A 20247-nucleotide genomic window follows, 5' to 3' on the forward strand; every position below is an offset into this window, starting at 1 on the left:
TTATTATTATAGAACATTGCCTAGACTCTTCATGAAGGCAACAACAAAATATCACTACAGCTGACCTTTTTAAAACACATGCAGCATTTCAGCTGCAGGAACAGTAACTTCTGCACTTTCCTGTAATGTCTGTTTGTAACTTGGTTAAGTTTCAGTGATTGAAACTGAAAAACCTTCATATAGAGAAGTTTATATGGCTTTCTCTGTGTCCAGAATGTGAAATCACTGCATAAATGATCAAAACTCTCTCCATGCTTTGAGGGAGGGTAAAGTTGGGAGCTTCATAAATGTTATGTTACATAAAGGATTGATTTTAGTAATGAACTTTATGGAACTACAGCAGAGTTCTATAGAAACCTTCAATATATTCCTTACCTTAAACACTGTACTGTTTAAGGTAAGGAATATGTTGTTTAAGGTAAGGCATATATTGTTTTACAATAAGAAATATATTGTTGTACTGTTTCAGGTAAGGAATGTATCATTTTACAATATATTGTAGTACAGGTACCACTACTGTTTTAGTAGTACCTGTACTACTAAACAAAGAAACTTCCATGGATTTTTTTTAAAGCTTATTAAGATTGTTACTGAGAAGGACTAGATCAACCATATTTACAAGATGATTGTATTTAAGTTCCTTGGTCAGTATGTTTAAAAAACCAGACACTAGTATTACCCAAACTGAGGACATCTTGAATCGTGCCCGATAACTGTTGTAAATTCACACTATCATTATGTGCAGTATCTAATGTTTGTTTGATTATCTAGCCATTCTTAGGCTCTGAAATAATTTGAAGTGATTTCTCATTGGATTTTACTTCTGATACTTCCTTTTAAGAATGGCTTCTGTGTTCCTACTTTTCCAAATAATAGTGCTGGGCATGTGTGCTGCTATGCCTAGAGTGCTTATAAATTCTGTTCATAAGCTCTTTATGAAGTTTGATTATTTGATTCATTTTAAAGGTTCCTCTGTGATTGTGTCCTCCTAAACCAATTTTTTTTTCATTCATTTCAGTCAGCCCTTGCAAATAATTGAAATCCTCCATACCAAATGCTAGAAACCTTTTTCTTAGGACTAAGCAGATTGGGCCACCTAGTGGGTGTGAGGGATTTAAGGTAGTGCTGTCAGTCATGAACTAAAACCCTGGTCCAGAAAAGCACTTGAATGCCCAAGATGAGGCAGAGTAGAGATGGTGCATACACAGATCCACTACTGAATTTGTCCTTCTGACCCTGCAAATCACATATGTAGTTTTGAAATTGTTAGCTATAGGCATAGGTTGGAATATGAATGCTGTGTAAGATATTCCATTTTCTGTAAATTATTGTTGTTATGTATTGATCATTACAAATAGGAAAAGATTGGAGCAAAATTTTCCCTGAGTTTTCACAGCAGAGCAGTCTACTGAAAGTTGAAAGTCCCCTTCCAAACTTCCCTTTTTAACAAACTTGAAATCCTTCATGTTTCACTAGAAATTGTCTTATTCAGACAACATTTCTTTTCTTCTTTTTTTTGTTTTACTTTGTAGGCTTTATGCAGTAGGTGGTCGAGATGGAAGTTCTTGTCTTAAGTCAGTAGAATGTTTTGATCCTCATACAAACAAATGGACTCTCTGTGCTCAGATGTCAAAAAGAAGAGGTGGTGTAGGTGTAACCACCTGGAACGGGTTCCTGTATGCCATAGGGGGCCACGATGCTCCAGCATCCAACTTAACATCCAGGCTGTCAGACTGCGTGGAAAGGTAATGTCCTGCTGGAGGCCTGTTCTGCCCTGGGCTTCTGGCTGTGCCAGTCTGTCAGGGGTTTATGGAAAGAGCTGTGAGTAGAAACCCAGTAGAATAGGTGTGTTATTTTTAGCATGAAAAGAGGAAACTTACATATAAAAATATGCGATGTAGGCATACTATGATTCAAAATGTTACCAGGACAGAATATTTAAAGCAAATTCTTCTTAATGCAATTCATCTAGATTATTTTAACAATCTCATTGAATGAATTATGTTGGGTAACTGAAACAACGTGGAGTTGATTGCTTTTAAAAATGGAGCAGATCTTCTTTTACACAAGAAGTCTGAATCTATTCATACAATAACTTCCAAAGGAGTTAACAGTAAGGTTTGGTGGATCTTTATATATCAAATTCTTTCTTGTACCCTCTAATGACACTGGGAAATTGGAATGTAATTCAGTCATTCCTAGGTTGGTATATCTTTCTGTAATGTGATTAATGAATGACTGTATCACAAATTGCAGTAGCACATGTGATCCATAAAATAATTGTAGAAGGTAGTAAATATTTCATAATTCACTGTATTAAATCTTCACTGGCATTTTAGATATTTCTGAACTATGCTTTAATTCTCTCCCTGCTCCCCCACCACCAGCTGTAAAACTTTTCTTCTTTTCTATTACCTCCCAACACTTAGAGTAAGTCCTCATTGCCTATATTCTTCTTTTACTGAATTTATTCATGCCAGGATATATATTCTACCGTTAACCTCTAAAAAACACAAAATAAAAAAACACCCACAAACCAAACCAACAACAACAACAAAAAAAAAACCCCACACCACAAAAATCCACCACAAGAGAGCTGTAGTTTTCAAACTTTCAGAGTCCTAGTAGACCTGAGAATAGAGTGTGGCCCATAGCCCTTAACACACAGAGATTGCACTGAAAAGACCCCACAGAGGTTTGCAGATAGGAAGCTACTTCTCAACAAATACCAAATTTTTAGGGCTATACAGATGATCAGAAACCAAGAGAAGCAGTAAGTCTGTGTATTTTTCTACATCAGTATTTTCTGAAACAAAGTTACAGAACTCATTACTTTAATAGGAATCATCTTGTAGTGCATTTTGTCCTTGTTCTTTAAGTGAGTTGAAATTGAAGACCATTAAATTCATGGAACTAGTTCCTTTAAAAAATTAAAGAATTAAGAAATACTAATTTTAAAAGTCAGGCTTTTATGACCACACTAAACTTCTAAATTATATTTTGCAAAAGAAGTTGCTATTCCCAGATAAATATAATTGCTTATAAATTATAAAATAATTGGAAAAGAAGCTTACTAATCACCCTCTTCTGTTTGCATCTGTGCTTCAAGTAGTTTTCATGTTACAGTTATGCTTGCATGCATTTGTGTAATACTTTGACTAGAGGACAGCAAATAAAATTGTTAGAGCTCCTTGTATCTATGCTCTTCATGCAAATAAATTAAGACTACTGTCTTTCAACTTGTTTTTAGCAAGTATGATCTTAGCCAAATAATTCTTTTCTTCATACAGTTTATAGAGCCCTTCAGAGCTCTGTAATTGCATTAGTTCTGCTGTAAGCATCTGCAGTCTTAAAAAAGATTCTCTTTTAGTCAGATTAAAATGTATTCCTTGCCGTAAGCATAGCATGGAGTCTCCCATGTAGTTCTCAATTTGACTTGTAAAGAATGTTGAAAATGTTCTAGAACCACACAATTTTTTTCATTAAACCATCTGCTGTTTACTGTGCTGATACTTCTGTTTTCAAAAGTGTTGTAAATTGTCTTAAGAGTTTTGTATTTCCCATATAATTTTTTCAAACCACTTTTGGGGGTCATATTTTTGAAATTGGTAATCTTAATAATGGTAATCTTAGTGCCAAACCAAATTTTAGCAGCCTGTGCTTTGACATACTTAAAGCAAGCACTTGCTCTATTGTGGTGCTGCAGCAGAACTGTTTTTGGCATGGCATGTTTAGACATACAAAGTGTAGGAAGAGCAGCTGTATATGGCTGTATGACTATTTGGAAAGCAGCATGAAGTAGATATCTGGCTAGCAGTGACTTGTGTCACCAGATGACTAAAGAAGCAGTTTCAAAGGGAGGGGAATTGAGGGGGGAAAGTCCTTTGAAACTGACATTCAGATCTGTGCTGTTCTGTTTTCTACTACCTTGACAGCATCAATTCCAGTACATTTTGTTGTTGAATTTTGGTAACAGTTGTAGTGCATAACCCAAATTATCTTTTAGGTATGATCCCAAGACAGACATGTGGACTGCTGTGGCCTCCATGAGCATTAGCAGAGATGCAGTGGGGGTGTGTCTTCTTGGTGACAAGTTGTATGCTGTTGGAGGATATGATGGGCAAACATATCTTAATACTGTGGAGTCCTATGATCCCCAGACAAATGAATGGACACAGGTATAGTTTCTGATCAGACCATACACCACTATTAATATTGTTACTTCAAATGTGCCTCCTTTTGCAAGGAGAATTCAAATATTCCTTCTCTAAGAAGCAGTTTCTTACTAGTCTGTTGTGAATCTCTTTTTTTCCTTTGCGTACCATCTTGAGATGACTTCTCTTGAACAGACAGTTGTTAATTTCCAATAAACTGCCCTCCTTGCTTTTGCTAGAGTATAGCTATTCTCTTTGACAATTTCAGCTACTTTTAATAAAATGTATTGCCACATTCCTCAAACTGTTATCAAGGATTCTGTTTACATGACTTCCTGTTCTGAAGATAAATGATAAATGTAGATTAGTTTTAGCTCTAATGTGTCGCTCAACATTTATTTCATCAAGGTTTTGGTCATTTTTTCATAAATAATCCTGTCCTGAGGTGAATGCCATGTACAGTGGATGCAGGTTCCAGAAAGCCTTTACCCATTTTTCTTTTTGCAGCTTTAGAATAAAAATAATTGTACAGTTCATGCTCAGAAACTATTACTGTCAGTTCAGAGCTTGGTTACTTTTATATAGCTCCAGGAATGTGTCTCTCTGTGGGAAGAGCACACACAAGGGCATCCTGAGCAGACTCTCCTTTGGTATCTAATGCCATTTGAGATACCCTAAAGCATCTACATCCACCAAAGGTTGGCAGATGCAGCACAGACCCTGGGGGACACCAAGGCCCTCCTGGAGTCCAGTTGCAGACCAGGATGAATGTCCAAGCTCACCTGTAGTAGCATCAGACACCAGTATTTAGGCTACTGAATTCTAAGCCACCTGGATATGTTATTCTGGTAATAGCCCCAAATTCTTAACTCAAAAAGAGAACTAAACTGCTGTGTATAAAAATACCTGGAACACAAAAAAACTCAACTGTCCATTTCCCTCCGTTTCCTACTGCTGCAAGCTCTTAAAACACAAGTCATCAAGGAGGATCATCAGAGTTTGGGGCATCCACTGGTACTGGTAATGATAACCCATGGCATTGTTAGTCCTGCTAAAGAAAAAAAAAAAAAGGTGTATCACAGGACAGAAGGTGCTTCTCACCAGAGGAGAGAAATTGTGCTTCTCACCATTGCATCTAAATGAATCTCATGAATCTCACATGTTTAGGTGGTGGTCATCTGTATGTATCTCTGTATCCTTAACCTTGACCCTCCATGTCTCACTGAATGCCACAATCCCAGTATATAGGATAGTTGCAAATTTTTCCCGGAGGGATTAGGAAATATTTGTGTATCTTCCTTTTCTTATTATGTCAGCAGTCTGCCACCTCTTCATCCTCACACAACTCATGAGAAGGCAGTGGAATTTTCTCAGGTGAAGGTTGTCAGAGCCACAGACAGCTCTATAAAAGTCTATTGTTCCTGGGGAAAAAAAAGAAATAGGGGAGTTGGCATAAACAGCTTTTTTTTGTCTTTAGGATAGTCTCTGTACCACTTGATGTGCTATTCACATATATTGCAATACTATGAAAGTTAAAAGGGGAAGCAAAGGGGAGTGTTGGAAACTACTGCCCTCCATTCAAGTCCAGCAGAATCTCAGTAGAAAAGGGTCTTGCCAGGAGTAAATTCTGTTTGCAATTAAAGAATAAAGACTGGTAAATTTATTCTGATTTCAAGAACTCTTAACAGGATTTTATCAAATAATCAAGTAAAAAGGAGAGGTTGCCCCTATAATTTTAGGCATTTTCTGTTTCTGAGAAATGCATTCTTTTACCACCCTTTACTCAATTGTCTGATTGTCTAGCTCACGTATCCAGTTTGTACTATAACAAAGGTTTCTTTTTCCTGCAATACTGAATAATTGAAATTATCAATAAGAATTGTTTGATGTCCTTAGGGCTTGCTATTGTTTTCAGAGTGCTTCACTCTGTTATATAAAATATCTTTACCTTTGCTTTGTGTTTGTATCCAATTTTGGACCAATTTGTAAGTCATGTTAACAGAGCATGGGTGATATTGTCATTCTGCTGCAGCCATATAATTAGGAGGGGAAATTACTTAAAACTGATTGCACTCATCTCACTGATTGTTTGTTTGTTTGTTTGTTTACAGGTTGCACCACTGTGCTTAGGAAGAGCTGGAGCATGTGTTGTGACTGTAAAACTCTGAATTATTTTCTCTGGGAAGATGACATTCTCCTGTGTAGACTCAGAGGATTACTTTTTCCTCAAGCAAACTACAAGTGCACCAATGAGCACCAGGTGCAGGATATTCTACCACAGCAAAGTGTTTGGTCTGAAGTTGACATGATGTTCTTATGGACCAATATTAAGCACTTTTTAAAAACTTTTGTTATGCATATGTTACACAAATTCTTCTTGTAAGAAAGTCACCTGCAACCTGCCAGTTGGCAGTAGAGGACTTCTGTTTAGGAAGTGCTAAGAAAATGAGTGAACTCACTATAATAATCAAATGTTATGGTTCTGGGGCCTTGATTTCCCTAAATGCAGAGCAATGATGCTATAAATGGATATACTTTGATATAATGGGGTCTATCTCTGGATGAAACAAGTTATAGGATTGGACCCCATAGTTTTAATTTGCCTGTAATAAAATGCAAATAGATATCCGAGTAACTACAAGGCAGGCTAACATACCAATGCAAACTATTGTAAATGGCAGGTGTCATGTCTGCCTTGGAAATGAAGTTGTGTATTTGGTGAATCTTTTGCACTTTTTAGCATCATTCCTAGTTAAGCAAACTTTTTATTTAACCAAAGCCTTATTTTAAATATTGTCTTACGCTAATAGAAACCTGCTATTTAATAATTTCTGACAGATATTTTTGACATCCAGTGTACTTTTTGGGTTTTCAGAGTTGTTATGCAAGATGCAGAACATCATACCTTTTGCTCTGCTTTGGTTCTTGTATTTACTTTGCTGTTTGTATGTATTATTGGGAGAATTCTAAAGTGTGATTAACAATTAACCAATTTAAGTTTAATATTTGCACTTTGGATTTTTTGAAGCATTCCATTACATTAGACTAATTACATTTTTAAATGAGGCTTTGCACTACTATGAGAAGTATACTTTTATAAGATGAAGAAATTGTCTGTCTTTCCTGTAAGGTTATTTAAAAATGTAAAGGGCCCAATCCTGCCAGATGCTCAGCTGCCACCATTTAAGCATGTTCAGCATCTTACAGGACAGTGAAGTGTTCCTCGCAGGGCTGTATTAAATTAGTTACCTTATTTAACAGTTACCTAATTTTTTAAGATACTTCATAATTTGCCTTTCTCGAGCCCTCTGCTGTTACACCGAATTGCTTTGAACGATCTAAGTGTTCTCGGGAGAAGCCTTTTTGTATTTGCTTTTATGTGCCTTGTCCCTTATGTTCTCCGAACAGCACCGCCCGTGAAAAACGGGAAGATGTGAACTCATTGAATGTTTTGGGTTTGTTTTTTTGTTTTTTTAAAAAGTTTGAAGTGCCCGATACCCAAAGTCCTTTGTACATTTCTAATTTTAAACGTGTGTTTTAACGCTCTCGGCGAACTATTTATTGTTTTAAAAGAAATCGGTGACACTTTGTGACGGAGCTTTGCAGTTGGAATACAGCTGATCTCAAGAGGCTTTGCTGGCGAGTTGTGTGTCTTTATTCCCTGGTTTAGAAATCCGTTCTCCGTCACCGCGGTTTAAAATTCTGATTTTCCCCTGAGAACTGGGTACCCCGGCCTCAGGCAGAGCTCCACCCGCCGGGGCCGGGTTCGGCCCGCTCTCTGCCCACCCCGCTCTGGGTGCCCCGGCCTCAGGCAGAGCTCCACCCGCCGGGGCCGGGCCCGGCCCGCTCTCTGCCCGCCCCCGGCCCCCTCCGTCTCCGCGGTGACCGCGGCGCCGCGCGCGGGAGGCGCATGCGCGGTGGCGGCGCAGGCAGCCCGCTCCGGTGGCCGCGATGAAGGTGGGTCCGGCGGCCGCGGGGCTCCGGGGCCGGGCGGGGGGCGCTGGGTCCGGCCCGCGGAGCGAGCGGGCGGTGGCGCTTGCGGCCTGGGCCGGGGAGGCAGGCGCGGCGGGAAGGGCCGCCAGGCATAGGTAGGGGGGCCTGGTGTGCTTGCCGGCACTCCCGCGTTTGTTTACCTTCGGGTGGAAGGGAGCTTAAAGGGCATCCAGTTGCGACGCCTCTGCGATGGGCCGGCACATCTTCCCCCAACCCAGGTTGCTCAGGGCTCCATCCAGCCTGGCCTTGTGCGCCTGCACAGATGAGGTGTCCACAACTTCTGCGGGAAACCTGTGCCAGTGCCTTTCCACCGTCACAGCAACCTCTTAGTAACTAATCCAAACTGCTCTCTCAGTTTGAAGCCATTTTCTCCTGTTCTGTGTTTGCATGCCTTTATATAGGCCCTCCCCATCTTGTATGTTTCTTCAGGTACTGAAAGCCCACAGGTCACGCCAAAGCCTTCGCTTCTCCAGGCTGAGCAAGCCCAGGTCTCTCAGCCTTTCTTCATACATGGAGAGATGTTTCATCCCTCAAAGCATCTTGGTGGCCCTCCTCCTTAAATTATTTTTCAAAATCAAACGTCATTGTCAGATGTCGTTTATGAGTGTGGCATGTGGTGGCTGTGTTTTTGCTGGTTTTGTGTGCAGAATGCAGATTCAGTGTGTAGAATGCCTCAGTTTACATTGACCCAAAAGAAGGGATACGAACCTGTGGCAGACGAGCAGACCTCACAGGCACTTGGTGGACTGCAGGGGTTGGTGTTTATCTTATGACACGTAGGGATATAAGTCACGATAGCCAGCTATGGAGCAGACTTGTGGGCTTTATCTTAGACCCAGGTTACAGAAAAATATCTGTGGGGGCTATGAAAGGAAAAGGACATTCAGAAATTTTCTCCTTTGGAAGTCAGAATCTCTTTCTGTAGTGTGTTGGTTTGAGATCTTAGCTTTTAAGACCCAGCAATTCAGAGTAACAAAAATATTACCTGTCTCTAAAAGAGTGAATGTTGAGCCTTCAGTGTTTACAAACCAAGGATGCTTTCTGGTCCCACACTTTTCCATTAAATTTAGAGAACTATTAACCATGTGGTCTTTGAACTAGAAGGGGAGAGTCTCATGCAATTTTTTTTCTTGTTACTAAGAGGCAAAAATAATAGTTTATTATTAATAGAGCTGCAGTTCTATGCGAACACCCAGCAGCAGAAACTTCCATTTTTTCCACTCAAATTGAAAGAACGTTTATCTGGGATTTTGCTACTTCAGTGCATTGGAATCACACAGAAGCTGTTTGTGGTGGAGAGGGGGTTACCTCCAGAGTACTCAGTTACTAACATGCTAGGCAGTTGTAGTATTCTGATATATGATGATTTTAAGATGTATCATTTCCTATTTTTTTTTCTTTTTTTTCCTCCAGCAAGTATTCACTCTGTATGAAAAAGCTTGGTCTGGTTCTCCTGTGCAGTTTGCTTGGCAGAAAACTTTAGGAAATTTTCTTGCTGTAATAGGGTAAGACTGCAACTATTCATTGCATTTGTCCATCAAAATTGCTGATAAAGAAAGGGAATTATTCTATATATTAATCTTTTTTAGAGGTGATCGTTCTGTGAAAATTTTTGATCGTCATGGTCAGAAGAGAAATGACATCAACCTGCCAGGGTACGTCCTAAGATAGGTTTAAATTATTTTCATTGTTGTTTTCTTTAAAAATGCTTCTCTTCTGGTGAGGTGCTTAGACAATGGGAGGAATTTGTAGGATGATATACTATCTCTGGTGAACATACCTGGCAGAGAAGACAAATTATGTAATTAAAATGTAAAAAAAAAAAAGACCTATCACAATAAGAAGGCTCATAATGAGGTTGTGTGCAATATATCCTTGCATTCTTGCTGTTGTTGATTTTCTAACAATTTGTTACCATGGCTTTGCTGAGGAAAGGTACTTCTTTGGTTTAGTGCTTGTGTTTACATCAGTGGCAGAACTGTACACATTGGCATTGTTGCTTTAGATCAGGATGATACTTTTTTCCCAGCTTATCACACTCTGGTTCACATCAGAGAGTGGTATGGAAGTTTACAAAGTGGATTTTTTCAGATTAAATCTAAAAGCTTATGCACTTTGGGAAGATATATTGAACTTCTTAAAAGGTAGTGAGACCATAGGAACAGGCTGGATATGAACCAGGGGAAGCCTCCTTAGGGAAAAATGGTGTGACATTGGGTCATCATGTTGATTTGCTCAATAAATACTTTTTTATTGGGCACCATTAATACCTCATGTTATTTTCATTTGTGTACTGTTCATCTGTTCTTAGCACTTTAACTGTTCTTAATCATCATGGCAATTTTTAATTTTATTTCTAACTACCTGATGAATTTCAATTAAGATAGACCCCTTAGTCAAGGCAAAACTCCCATGGTCTTTAAGGCTGAAACCTCTAGTCAAGAGTATAACTTTAATTTCCAAATCATCACTTACATAGCCCTGTGTCATTGATTAATATGAGCCAGAATCACTCAGTTCCCCAAAAAGTCTAGAAATCCAGTCTTTGTAGTTTGTGGTAATTGCACCTTGCACCAAACCAGGAGATGCAATTCTCATAGTCTTTACCAGACTCACATGTTTTTCACTGACCATCACACCTGGCTGTTCAGGGTAGGTGTTGTTCATAATGTGGCCTGGCTGTGTCAGTCTCTTCTGCTTGGTAATATCCATGGCCCAGCTCTTTCTGTGCAGTGTTTGCACAATGTGTGATAAATTCACATTCTCTCCAGAAAATTGTCCAAAATGAGGAAAGCTGTGTGGAATCAGAGATGTGTTATCAGAAAAGTAATCCCAACTCTGAATGGCCTCTAACAAACCACAACCTTACAGAGGACTTTCAGTGTCTCTTGAAAATCAAGGTGACCGTATTCCAAGTACCAGAACACAGGTAGCAGTGTTTTTTATGACCTTCCTCTCAGCCCCTGTCATCAGTGAGATTTGAATAAGAGTGGGGTTGCTGTAGAAATAGTTTACAGATAAATCTCCAATCTGGGTTTGCAGGGGAAGAGAAGGGAAAAATAGGGACTCAGTTGCATAGTTCTGGCTGTTTCTGTACGCTTACAAACACATTTTGACATTCCTAGTGATTTTTTTTTCTTCAGTAACTGCGTTGCTATGGACTGGGATAAGGATGGAGATACTTTAGCAATAATCACAGACAAATCTAGCACCATATTTCTGTGGGATGCAATCACAAACAAAACAAGCCAGGTAGACAGTGGCATGAGGTAAGAAATTTTGTTTTAATGTGGATTTTTAAAGAGTTTTACCATTGCAACTTGTTGATGTGGAGGCTATATTTCAAGATCATCTTTTTATTGGAGTCCTCATAATATATATACTAATTAAACTAATATGCTACAGTTCATTGCTAAATTATTTTAATATAAATAAAAATATGTATTTTATTATAAGCTTTATAAAAACTATGTTTTAAAATATTATATTTTAATTTAAAATTATATTTTAAAATTTATTATATATTTTATTTTTAGATTATATTTTAATTAAAAATATTATATTTTTAAAGTTATATTTTTATATAAAATATATAATTTGCTGGTTTTGAAGTGTTTGTTATGGATGGGGATTTTGGGGGTTGCAGGGTGTTTGTTTATTTTTTGAGTGTCAGCAGTGCAATTGTCTCTAGGGCACTTCTCTTCAATGTTTCACCTTTGCTGTAGCAACAAGGATGGGTGAATTTTTCATGTATCTGCACTTGCTACTCTTTCTCCTAAGTCTTTCACACCAGCTAAAGGGAGCTTAAAAGTGAGGGAACTGATATCAGTGGTGCTAAGAATTTTTTTTCCCCTTAGATTAATAAGGGGGCTAAAATGCTATTCACAAAGTAGAGTAGTTTAAGATGAAAGGAGATATCTAAGGTTCACAGCCTTACCTTTCTGAATTTGGCCATAAACTTTAGACTCTTCTGGGGTCTGCATAACCATCAAGCATTGGGTTAATAGGTAAGGTTGGTTTAACAATTAAATTTGTGACTTCTTTGAGTCTATTTCACTAAACTCTTGCAGTCTACATAAACATTCTTCCTGTAGGAGAGAGAGTGGAAACAACTCTTTCCTGTGTTTGTTAAGATGTGTGTTATACATATATTATATTGAGGGAATGAACAGATATGGTCTGTTGCTCAAGTTTGAGCAAATACTATGGGGAGAAGAGTAGCCTGCCAGTATGCAAGCAAAAAGGAACATAGAAGGTACTTAACAGAATGGAGTCTGCAGTTCATTGCAATTCCTTCATGATCTTTCTCTCTAACACTGGAGCTAAATTGCTTACTGGAGGCAGTCTTGTTGGAGCAATATATATCTATGTAAGTCCCTGATCCTTTTTTTTGTCATGGTGTTATTGCTTAAGCAGAATAAGCACCAGGACATAAACAGTGTGATAATGAGGCTTTTCTGATATCCTTCCCTTTTTGAAATTAGAAAAGCATCCTTATATGCAAACCAAATATATTGGAGGGCATTTCACCTGTCAATATTTCAAATTTCTATTGCATGCCTAGAGTGAAACTTAAAAAGTTGGGAGGGACTGCACTAATTAGAAAATTTTGGTTTACAGTTTTTTTTGCTTAAGAGGCTCTTGTTTTTTTAACATGATATATAATATCTGCATAGCCTTAGTTGTACACCAAAATAGGTCTTGCTCTATCTGAAACTTTAAGTTAAAATAGATCTTTCTAACTTCTTTATTACATTGACTAGAACCAGACCTACTCACTTTTGAGTTGGCTAAATGCATTGGGTTATTGAAGAACAAACAAAAAAACAATACAAAAAGCGACTGGAAAATAACCAGTGATTCCATCTAAGACTTTTGATGTTTGCAGACCCATTTTCAAGTACAAGTCATGCTACATTACCTCATACAATTTTTTATTACTTTTACTATCTTCCGCATCCTTAGATAATTCTGATATTGGTCGAGAACATTTCCTTAATTTGAAAGTTCTCGTTGGTCTGTATGACTCATAGAAATTAAAGACAAATGCAAAATTTATTTTGCAAAATGTTTGAATATGTGAACACATGAAAGGAATCTCTACTATACAAAGTAAATTTTTTCTTTGTTTTAGGGATGCAATGTCTTTCTTGTTATGGTCTCGAGTAGGAGCTTTACTTGCTGTTGGAACAACAAAGGGAAACTTACTCATATATAACCGTCAGACTTCCCGCAAGATTTCTGTCCTTGGTATGGACTGCTTTGAAACTGCTCTGGCACATGTGAAAGTGGAATTTTGCTAATATACATAGTTTCCTTTCCAGTTCTCTATATAAACATGCAGGTAAAAAATGTGGTCACACTCAACTTGCACCTTCTACTTTGGTGTACTCAGGAGAGTATTTTGAGAGAATACTAACTTATATATATATATATATATATATATGTATGTATACACAAATACCTAACACTGCCTTACTGCCTCCTGGGGGACTTGTGTTACCTTTCTTGCCAAGGAATTGTGTGATTGTTCATTTGCTAAGTTACTCTTTCTTACCTTCTTAGAGTACCTCTGGGCATAAAGGTGAAGGATGTAGCACATTCCCCAGAAATGTGATGCAAATAAATGTAAGAACAAGGGCTGTGCTGTTTCATATAAAGTCAAAAGATTTTCATCTGAGAGCAGATTTTTTAAAAAAGGCTCTTGCTCTGACAGGTTGTTTCACATTCTGACATTCTGTGTTTGAGTGACTGGCTGAAGGGTGTATATTTCCATCACAGATTTTTTGTTGTTGTTGTTGTGTTTGATTTGTGTTGCATGGGTTTTTTTTCTTTCTCAGGTAAACACACCAAGAGGATTACTTGTGGCTGTTGGAGTACTGAAAACCTCCTTGCTTTGGGAGGTGAAGATAGAATGATTACTATAAGCAATCAGGAGGGGGATACTATAAGACAGGTAGTATTTATAATGGACATTTGATTTTAAGATGTACTTGTTGCCAAGAAAGCTGGGACCCATGGGAGCTTGTGCATTTTGAATCCCAGGGCTTTCAAGGACCAGGAGCTTTTTCTTTTTTCAGTGTTCATTTTATGCCAACATGTCATTAAGACCTAAACTGAGGTCATGTCTTCTCCCAGTGATTTTCTTGATTTTGATACTAAATGCAGTAGTAACTTTCCCTGTCTGTCCTTATGCAAAATTATACGTGGCAGGAGTAATGCCATTATTTATCATCAGCATGGGCTGCGTTAACTGTTGATTTCTCAATCTGCACTTCTTTCTTGCAGACCTCAGTCAGCTCAGATCCCAGTGACATGCAGTTCTCAGTTATGAAGACTGATGACAGAGTATCAACCAGGGAAAGCACAGTAAGAAGTCACCACAAAATACTGTAGCTCGAGTGGGAATAATCTAACAGGATAACTCCATGTGACCTGCTGCCTTTTCTTCTGAGGAAATGGAGCTGACTGCTGTAGGGGAAAGTCTTGAATTTGAGATTGTAAAGATTTGAGAGTGTATTCTGCTGAGCTTGCATTTAGATTTGTGAACCACTGGCTTACGAAGGGGAATGTCCTGAAAATCTCTTCTGCTGTTGATGAAGATTCAGAATTCAGATCCATGGGTCTCTTAAGGATTATTCAAATTCCTAGATCTCATCTTCTAGTGAAAATATAGGGCCTTAAAGTAATGCCATTCTTGTCATGTTAATTTTTCTTTTCATTCATTGGCAGGTCAGTGTAGTGGTTGGCAAGAAGACTCTCTTCCTTTTTAATTTGAATGATCCTGATAACCCAATTGATCTGAAATTTCAGCAGCCTTATGGCAGTATTGTAAGCTACAAATGGTGAGCAAAACTTTCTTAATTAATTATTCTAGTATTAAGAAGTTGAGATTTTCCATGTAGTTCTGATAAATGCTGGAAACAAAATCATCTATCCCATGCTCAGACTGGATTTTTGTTGGCTGCATTGTAGACTTTTCAGTAATTCTTTTCTGAACACAAGGTAGTCTACATTTTCTAACTGTTCTACTCAGTGGTTCAATAGCTGTAAAACAGTCTCTTTCAACAGAATCACTGTTGGTCTGCCCAGCTTTAAACAAAAGTATGTTGCTGTCGTGACAGATGAATAAACTCACGGGTTTATGGGTTGTTTTCTGTTTGGATGAGTAACTGGTGGAAGAGCCAGGGGTAGAGTTGTGTCCTTCAGCTAGTTTGTTGGTTTGCAAAGCTGTGCAAAGTTCTTGTAGCCTTCTTTTTGTGCAATACCATTGGTAATGCTTCTATGAAGAAAACCGAAGCTAGAAGTTTCAGATCTGTACCAAAAACGTAGCTGTGCTGTTTCTGTGTCTTTGAATCATTACAGCTTGTCTTTTAATGCCTGTTCAGTCAACATGGAATTGACATCCCTTTATACTGCAGCGCTAAAAATTCTGAAGCTATATGCTTCTTAATTTATGACCATGTGTAACAAGGTGTACCTGGGCTGCTTCCCTTGCAGGGATTTTTCTTGCAATTGAGCTAATGAGATATTGTTTGAATTAATCTTTACATGCTGTAACTATTTGTGCCTTAACCTCATCATTTCTGCTTGATACTATGAAAAGTAAACAGAATATTCACAAATTTGTTGCTTTGGTACTTCCACTGTGTTTGCAGTGCCCTTAAGGGCACAGTGACTGGCATTATTGTTTTAACATGGCTTTGATGGGACCACATAGGCCAGAACCTTGAAATGAAAGTTGCCATCTTCTTGTATGCTTATTTCAATGAGGAAACCAGAAATCTTTATCCTGGCATCACTGCCAGGTGTACAGTTACTGAAAATAAAGTGGCATTATAACAAACAGGAGACAATAAAGATAACTTACAAGGCATCTGGGCACAGGCATGATTCTGTCCTTCAGGGACCTTTGATAGTTTTCCCTTAACCTATTTTATATTATATGGTTCAACATGATATATATAAATACCCATAATTTGTTTATTCTTTTCTGTTACTGGGAGGCATTGACTGTACCCCAGCAGTCTGAAAGAAAATGCTTTTTGCATATTGCATTAATAGATCTCTTTTCTAAAATGTTACTTTTTTGTAACAGGTATGGTGATGGCTACATTATGATTGGTTTCTCACAAGGGTATTTTGTAGTCATTTCTACACACATTCGTGAAATAGGACAAGAAGTCTTTCAAGCTCATAATCATAAGGATAATCTTAGCAGCATTGCTATATCACAGTCATTAAACAAAGCTGCATCATGTGGGGACAATTGGTAAGTGATAGTTCATATATAAAGAGTAGAATTCATCTCTCAGGACTGGAGCTAATGGACATTCACACTCTGCTTCCTAAGCCTTCAAGGCTCCCTGAGAAGTGAATTTAGAAAAGATAAGATTAGTGGCTGTATGGAACTGCTGCTCTGCCTAGAGCTAGGAGAAGCTATTGTTGACAAAAATCTCTGCAACTGTAATTAATATCATTAATTGAAAACAGAAAAAGAAAGAAACTTTTGTATGTATTTTTCCTTTTGATCAATTTTTTTTCTGTTATGTTGCTTGGCAACAAGATAGTCCAAACTTCTTTACTGAGATTTATTGATTGAACATAAACATCTGTTTAACAACAGGAGAAAAATTAATTTAAATCTGCAGTGAAAATGTTGATACCTGATATCCTCCTCTCCAGTGTTCAGTCTTACCTGCAGTCTACACAAAAGTTGAAAAGTGTGAGCAATTAAGGAATTAAATAACTGGAATTAAATACACTGGAGTTTTTCCAAAATGTTTTGTGCATATGATAGAAGAGCTCCTTTAGTTCCTTATCTACTAATCCCTGATTCTGTGGTATCTGAATTCTTCAGCAAAAGAGGACTTATGTCAGAGTAGAGGAGTCAAACAGTTCTCTCTGTTCTCAGCTCTGTGTAGGACCAACTGCTGATTTATGACACTTGTACATCAAGAGTGGTTTCACTGTGAGCAAAACATGGTGAAACTTCAAGCACTTGAGCTATGGTGCAATAAGGGTTATTTCTTTCAGTGGTTTAACTTGCATTGAGTGATGTGATAGCATAAGTAAACTCTCACTCTCTCCCTTTTATATGCAGGAGAATTGAAAGTATTTTTTGCATCCATGTTTCAAGCCCTGTGTGTCCATCAGTAATGTCTTTTAAAACTAAAATGCTATAACAGATCAAAAGGGAATAACAATCTATGTTCCCTAACCTTCTATTCTTTCAAATTGGATTTGTGCCTTTTCCTCAAATTTTAGTTCTCTGAGCAAATATTTTTGTTCTGTCATGTAGTGATACACTATTTACAGTGATGGATAATAATCTGTTGTTTTTAGGAAATTGAAGACATTTTGCATCCGTGTTCTACTTTTTGCTCAGTTAGGCTGTCTTGATTGGACTGTGTTTCTTCCAGTTAATGATTACTGAGATTTGGATTGGTGGGAATGACTGACTCTTCATTTTTGTTTTAGCATCAAAATCCATGATCTGACTGACATGAGAGAAATGTATGCCATAATAAACTTGGATGATGAAAACAAAGGTATGTTAACTTTCTCCATGGGGATAGAAAATTTTACAAATTAAGTAAACTGGAATTTTGACAGTGTCTCTGCTCTTAAAGTATAAGTACTGCTGTTGGAAAAACTGTTTAAATATAGAATTTTTCAAAAACTCCTGCTTTCCCAACTTGTATTTATTAGGTATGGGAGCATATTTTACCTATTCAAAGTGTAGAGAAGTACAGCTCTCAAAACATTTGGTCAATTAGTGTTGTGCAGTTTTGAATCAGTATTACAATGTATTCAGATCATTACAATAATACACTTAACTGGTTTCTGCTTCTTTCCATGATTTTTTTTGGTGCTTTTCGATATGTCTTGTTCTAACACTGTTCTTGTCCTGATGTGCAGGACTTGTGCCTGTGGCTTCCAGAACAGTGTTACAAAACCATTTTCTTGAGTAGTGAGTTTCCACCCTTGTCTCCTCATGTAGTGTTTGTAAATGCTTCAGTTATTGTAAAGTAGATGGTTGCCTCCAGCATTTTTATTTGTAGAAAACTTCCTTTTAATTTTTTTTTCTTTTTAAGAAATCTAGGATATTTTCAGCACAACACTTCTCTGTCTCCCTTGGAATATTAGTATTAGCCAGTTGGAGTATGTTTTTTCTAATGGCATTTTCAGACACTGAGGAACAAACAGCAGTTCTGTGTTTAGTGCTTACTGATTTGGCAGTAAGGGGAGTAAGACTGAATTCTGCTCAGCTGCTTCCAGTATTATGGATCACTTTGAATGTGCTGCCTGAACTGAATGTGCTCTTTTCAGTGTTGACAAGAGGAAGGATGTTGATCAGTTTTGTAACAGATCTGTAATCTGGTCTAGTGAAGGTGGGTTGCACCTACATGGCCTTTAAGGTCCTTTCCAGATCAGATCATTCTGTGATTCTGTCAAGTCTTCACTCTCAGGAAAACACTGTATTAGTTAATTATGTGTTTGAGTTGAGTGATTCTAATTCATCTTGGAATTATATTAATAGGTTAGCATTAGTATATATATTCTAGCTATTAATTCCTACAGTTTTCACAGTTTAGAGCAAAATAACTGCTTGTTGGTTACAGTAGTTACAGAAAGAACTGTACAGAAAGAACTTTTTTAAAAACTTGTGAATATTTTAGGTGTAGATCAGATGGCTTGGACAGATGATGGACAGCTGTTGGCAGTATCTACACGAAGAGGATCCCTCCATGTTTTCTTGACAAAGCTTCCAATCCTTGGAGATGCTTGCAGTACACGGATTGCATACCTCACTTCTCTGCTTGAAGTCACCATAGCAAATCATGTGGAAAGCGTATGATAACCTCTTCCTTTTAAACCTCATGTAGATGTAATTAAAGTAAGCCTTAAAAGTGTTGTAAATGAAAAATGAAATTTGTTTTATTTTGTTTTGTTTTCTTACAGGAGTTACCAGTGACAGTCTCTGTCGAAGTAGAGCCCAGTTTTGTTGCTATTGGTGTTTATCATTTGGCTGTAGGAATGAACAACCGGGCTTGGTTTTATGCACTTGGAGAGAATAGTAAGCATAAATTTAGTTCTCTTAAAACTAATGCAGCACTCTATATTTTATTTTATTATTTTAGTATTGTGTTTAGCAGTTCTGGACATTCCACATTGTACAATAAAACCTTGAATTGCCAACGGTCCTGCCAGGATGGGATAGTAATTTTCACAGGCTGAAGCAGTTATGGCAAGACATTGTAAATAATAGAAATAAAACTTCTTATTTGAGATGTGAGGTATTGGTCATGAAATGTAGACTGTTGCTTACTTGTTTTTTTCACATCATCTTGTAAATCAGTTAAGGACTTCAGGCTTTTGATATTATATATCTGTGTTTTAAAGTACTAAGTTGGGCAAAGTACCTAGGAACTATGATCAGAGAGTTTAAATTTTCAGTTTGGCAGATCTTCATGTTGTTTGTATGGGATAAGGAACAGTTGGTTGTGCTATGTCCAAATTTTAGATGGTGGATTTCAAACTTTCATGTTTTTCTAAGCATCCCTTTTTTTCAGTGACAGTAAATTAAATAAAACTGTAACAATACTAGTCAAAGTTGCATAGGAAAAGAGTTTCTCTTGTAGTTTCTAACCAGGTCTCTGACTGCCAAGAGGAAAGTCTCTTTATGTGTGACTTGTCCCCTCTCTGCTTAGTTGTGAGATTTTCACATCTCCTTACTCAACAGCAAGTTTAGTTAAGTGAAGACCTGTACAAAATCATAATATTTTTACCTTATCTTTTCTGTTTGAATCCTTTAGATGTAAAAAAGCTTAAAGATATGGAATACCTGGGGACAGTAGCAAGTATGCACCTTAATTCTGATTATGCTGCTGCTCTCTTTGAGGGTAAAGTCCAGCTGCATATGGTAAGAGCTCTGGCAATTTGGATTGCCAATGTTACCTAATGAGTTGATAAGCTGAGCAAGTTAATGTAATATTAAAAATTAAATAAAATGGAATGATGTTCAGTTAATGGAGGTAAATATTAGAAATTCTCCAGAACAGTTTTGTTGACTAAGTAAAATATAGAGCTGAGTTTC

The 20247-nt window shown here is 37.5% G+C and overlaps 2 protein-coding genes across 6 annotated transcripts in view; both read left to right on the plus strand.

The window, feature by feature from the left end:
• Positions 1-7786, plus strand: part of KLHL5 (kelch like family member 5) — a 50263-nt gene extending 42477 nt beyond the window's left edge. For all 4 annotated transcript variants that reach the window (XM_064710286.1, XM_064710287.1, XM_064710284.1 and 1 more), the window contains 3 exons: positions 1533-1745; positions 4007-4178; positions 6266-7786. In XM_064710286.1, coding sequence (XP_064566356.1) covers positions 1533-1745; positions 4007-4178; positions 6266-6322 — 442 coding nt within the window. In that variant the 3' untranslated portion in view covers positions 6323-7786. The remainder of the gene's footprint in view (positions 1-1532; positions 1746-4006; positions 4179-6265) is intronic.
• Positions 7787-8022: 236 nt separating this feature from the next.
• Positions 8023-20247, plus strand: part of WDR19 (WD repeat domain 19) — a 40562-nt gene continuing 28337 nt past the window's right edge. The window contains exons 1-13 of one of the 2 annotated variants that reach the window (XR_010439823.1): positions 8023-8111; positions 9561-9652; positions 9737-9802; positions 11291-11416; positions 13282-13397; positions 13988-14103; positions 14436-14516; positions 14880-14992; positions 16246-16419; positions 17628-17698; positions 18830-19002; positions 19113-19227; positions 19967-20073. Coding sequence is in view for 1 of the 2 variants with exons in the window: in XM_064710279.1 (XP_064566349.1) it covers positions 8106-8111; positions 9561-9652; positions 9737-9802; positions 11291-11416; positions 13282-13397; positions 13988-14103; positions 14436-14516; positions 14880-14992; positions 16246-16419; positions 17628-17698; positions 18830-19002; positions 19113-19227; positions 19967-20073 (1356 nt within the window). In the remaining variant the exon portion in view is untranslated. The remainder of the gene's footprint in view (positions 8112-9560; positions 9653-9736; positions 9803-11290; positions 11417-13281; positions 13398-13987; positions 14104-14435; positions 14517-14879; positions 14993-16245; positions 16420-17627; positions 17699-18829; positions 19003-19112; positions 19228-19966; positions 20074-20247) is intronic. The other variant, XM_064710279.1, reaches the window with a different exon arrangement.

This window comes from Zonotrichia leucophrys, chromosome 4 (assembly GCF_028769735.1).
Source record: "Zonotrichia leucophrys gambelii isolate GWCS_2022_RI chromosome 4, RI_Zleu_2.0, whole genome shotgun sequence".
NCBI lineage: Eukaryota > Metazoa > Chordata > Aves > Passeriformes > Passerellidae > Zonotrichia > Zonotrichia leucophrys.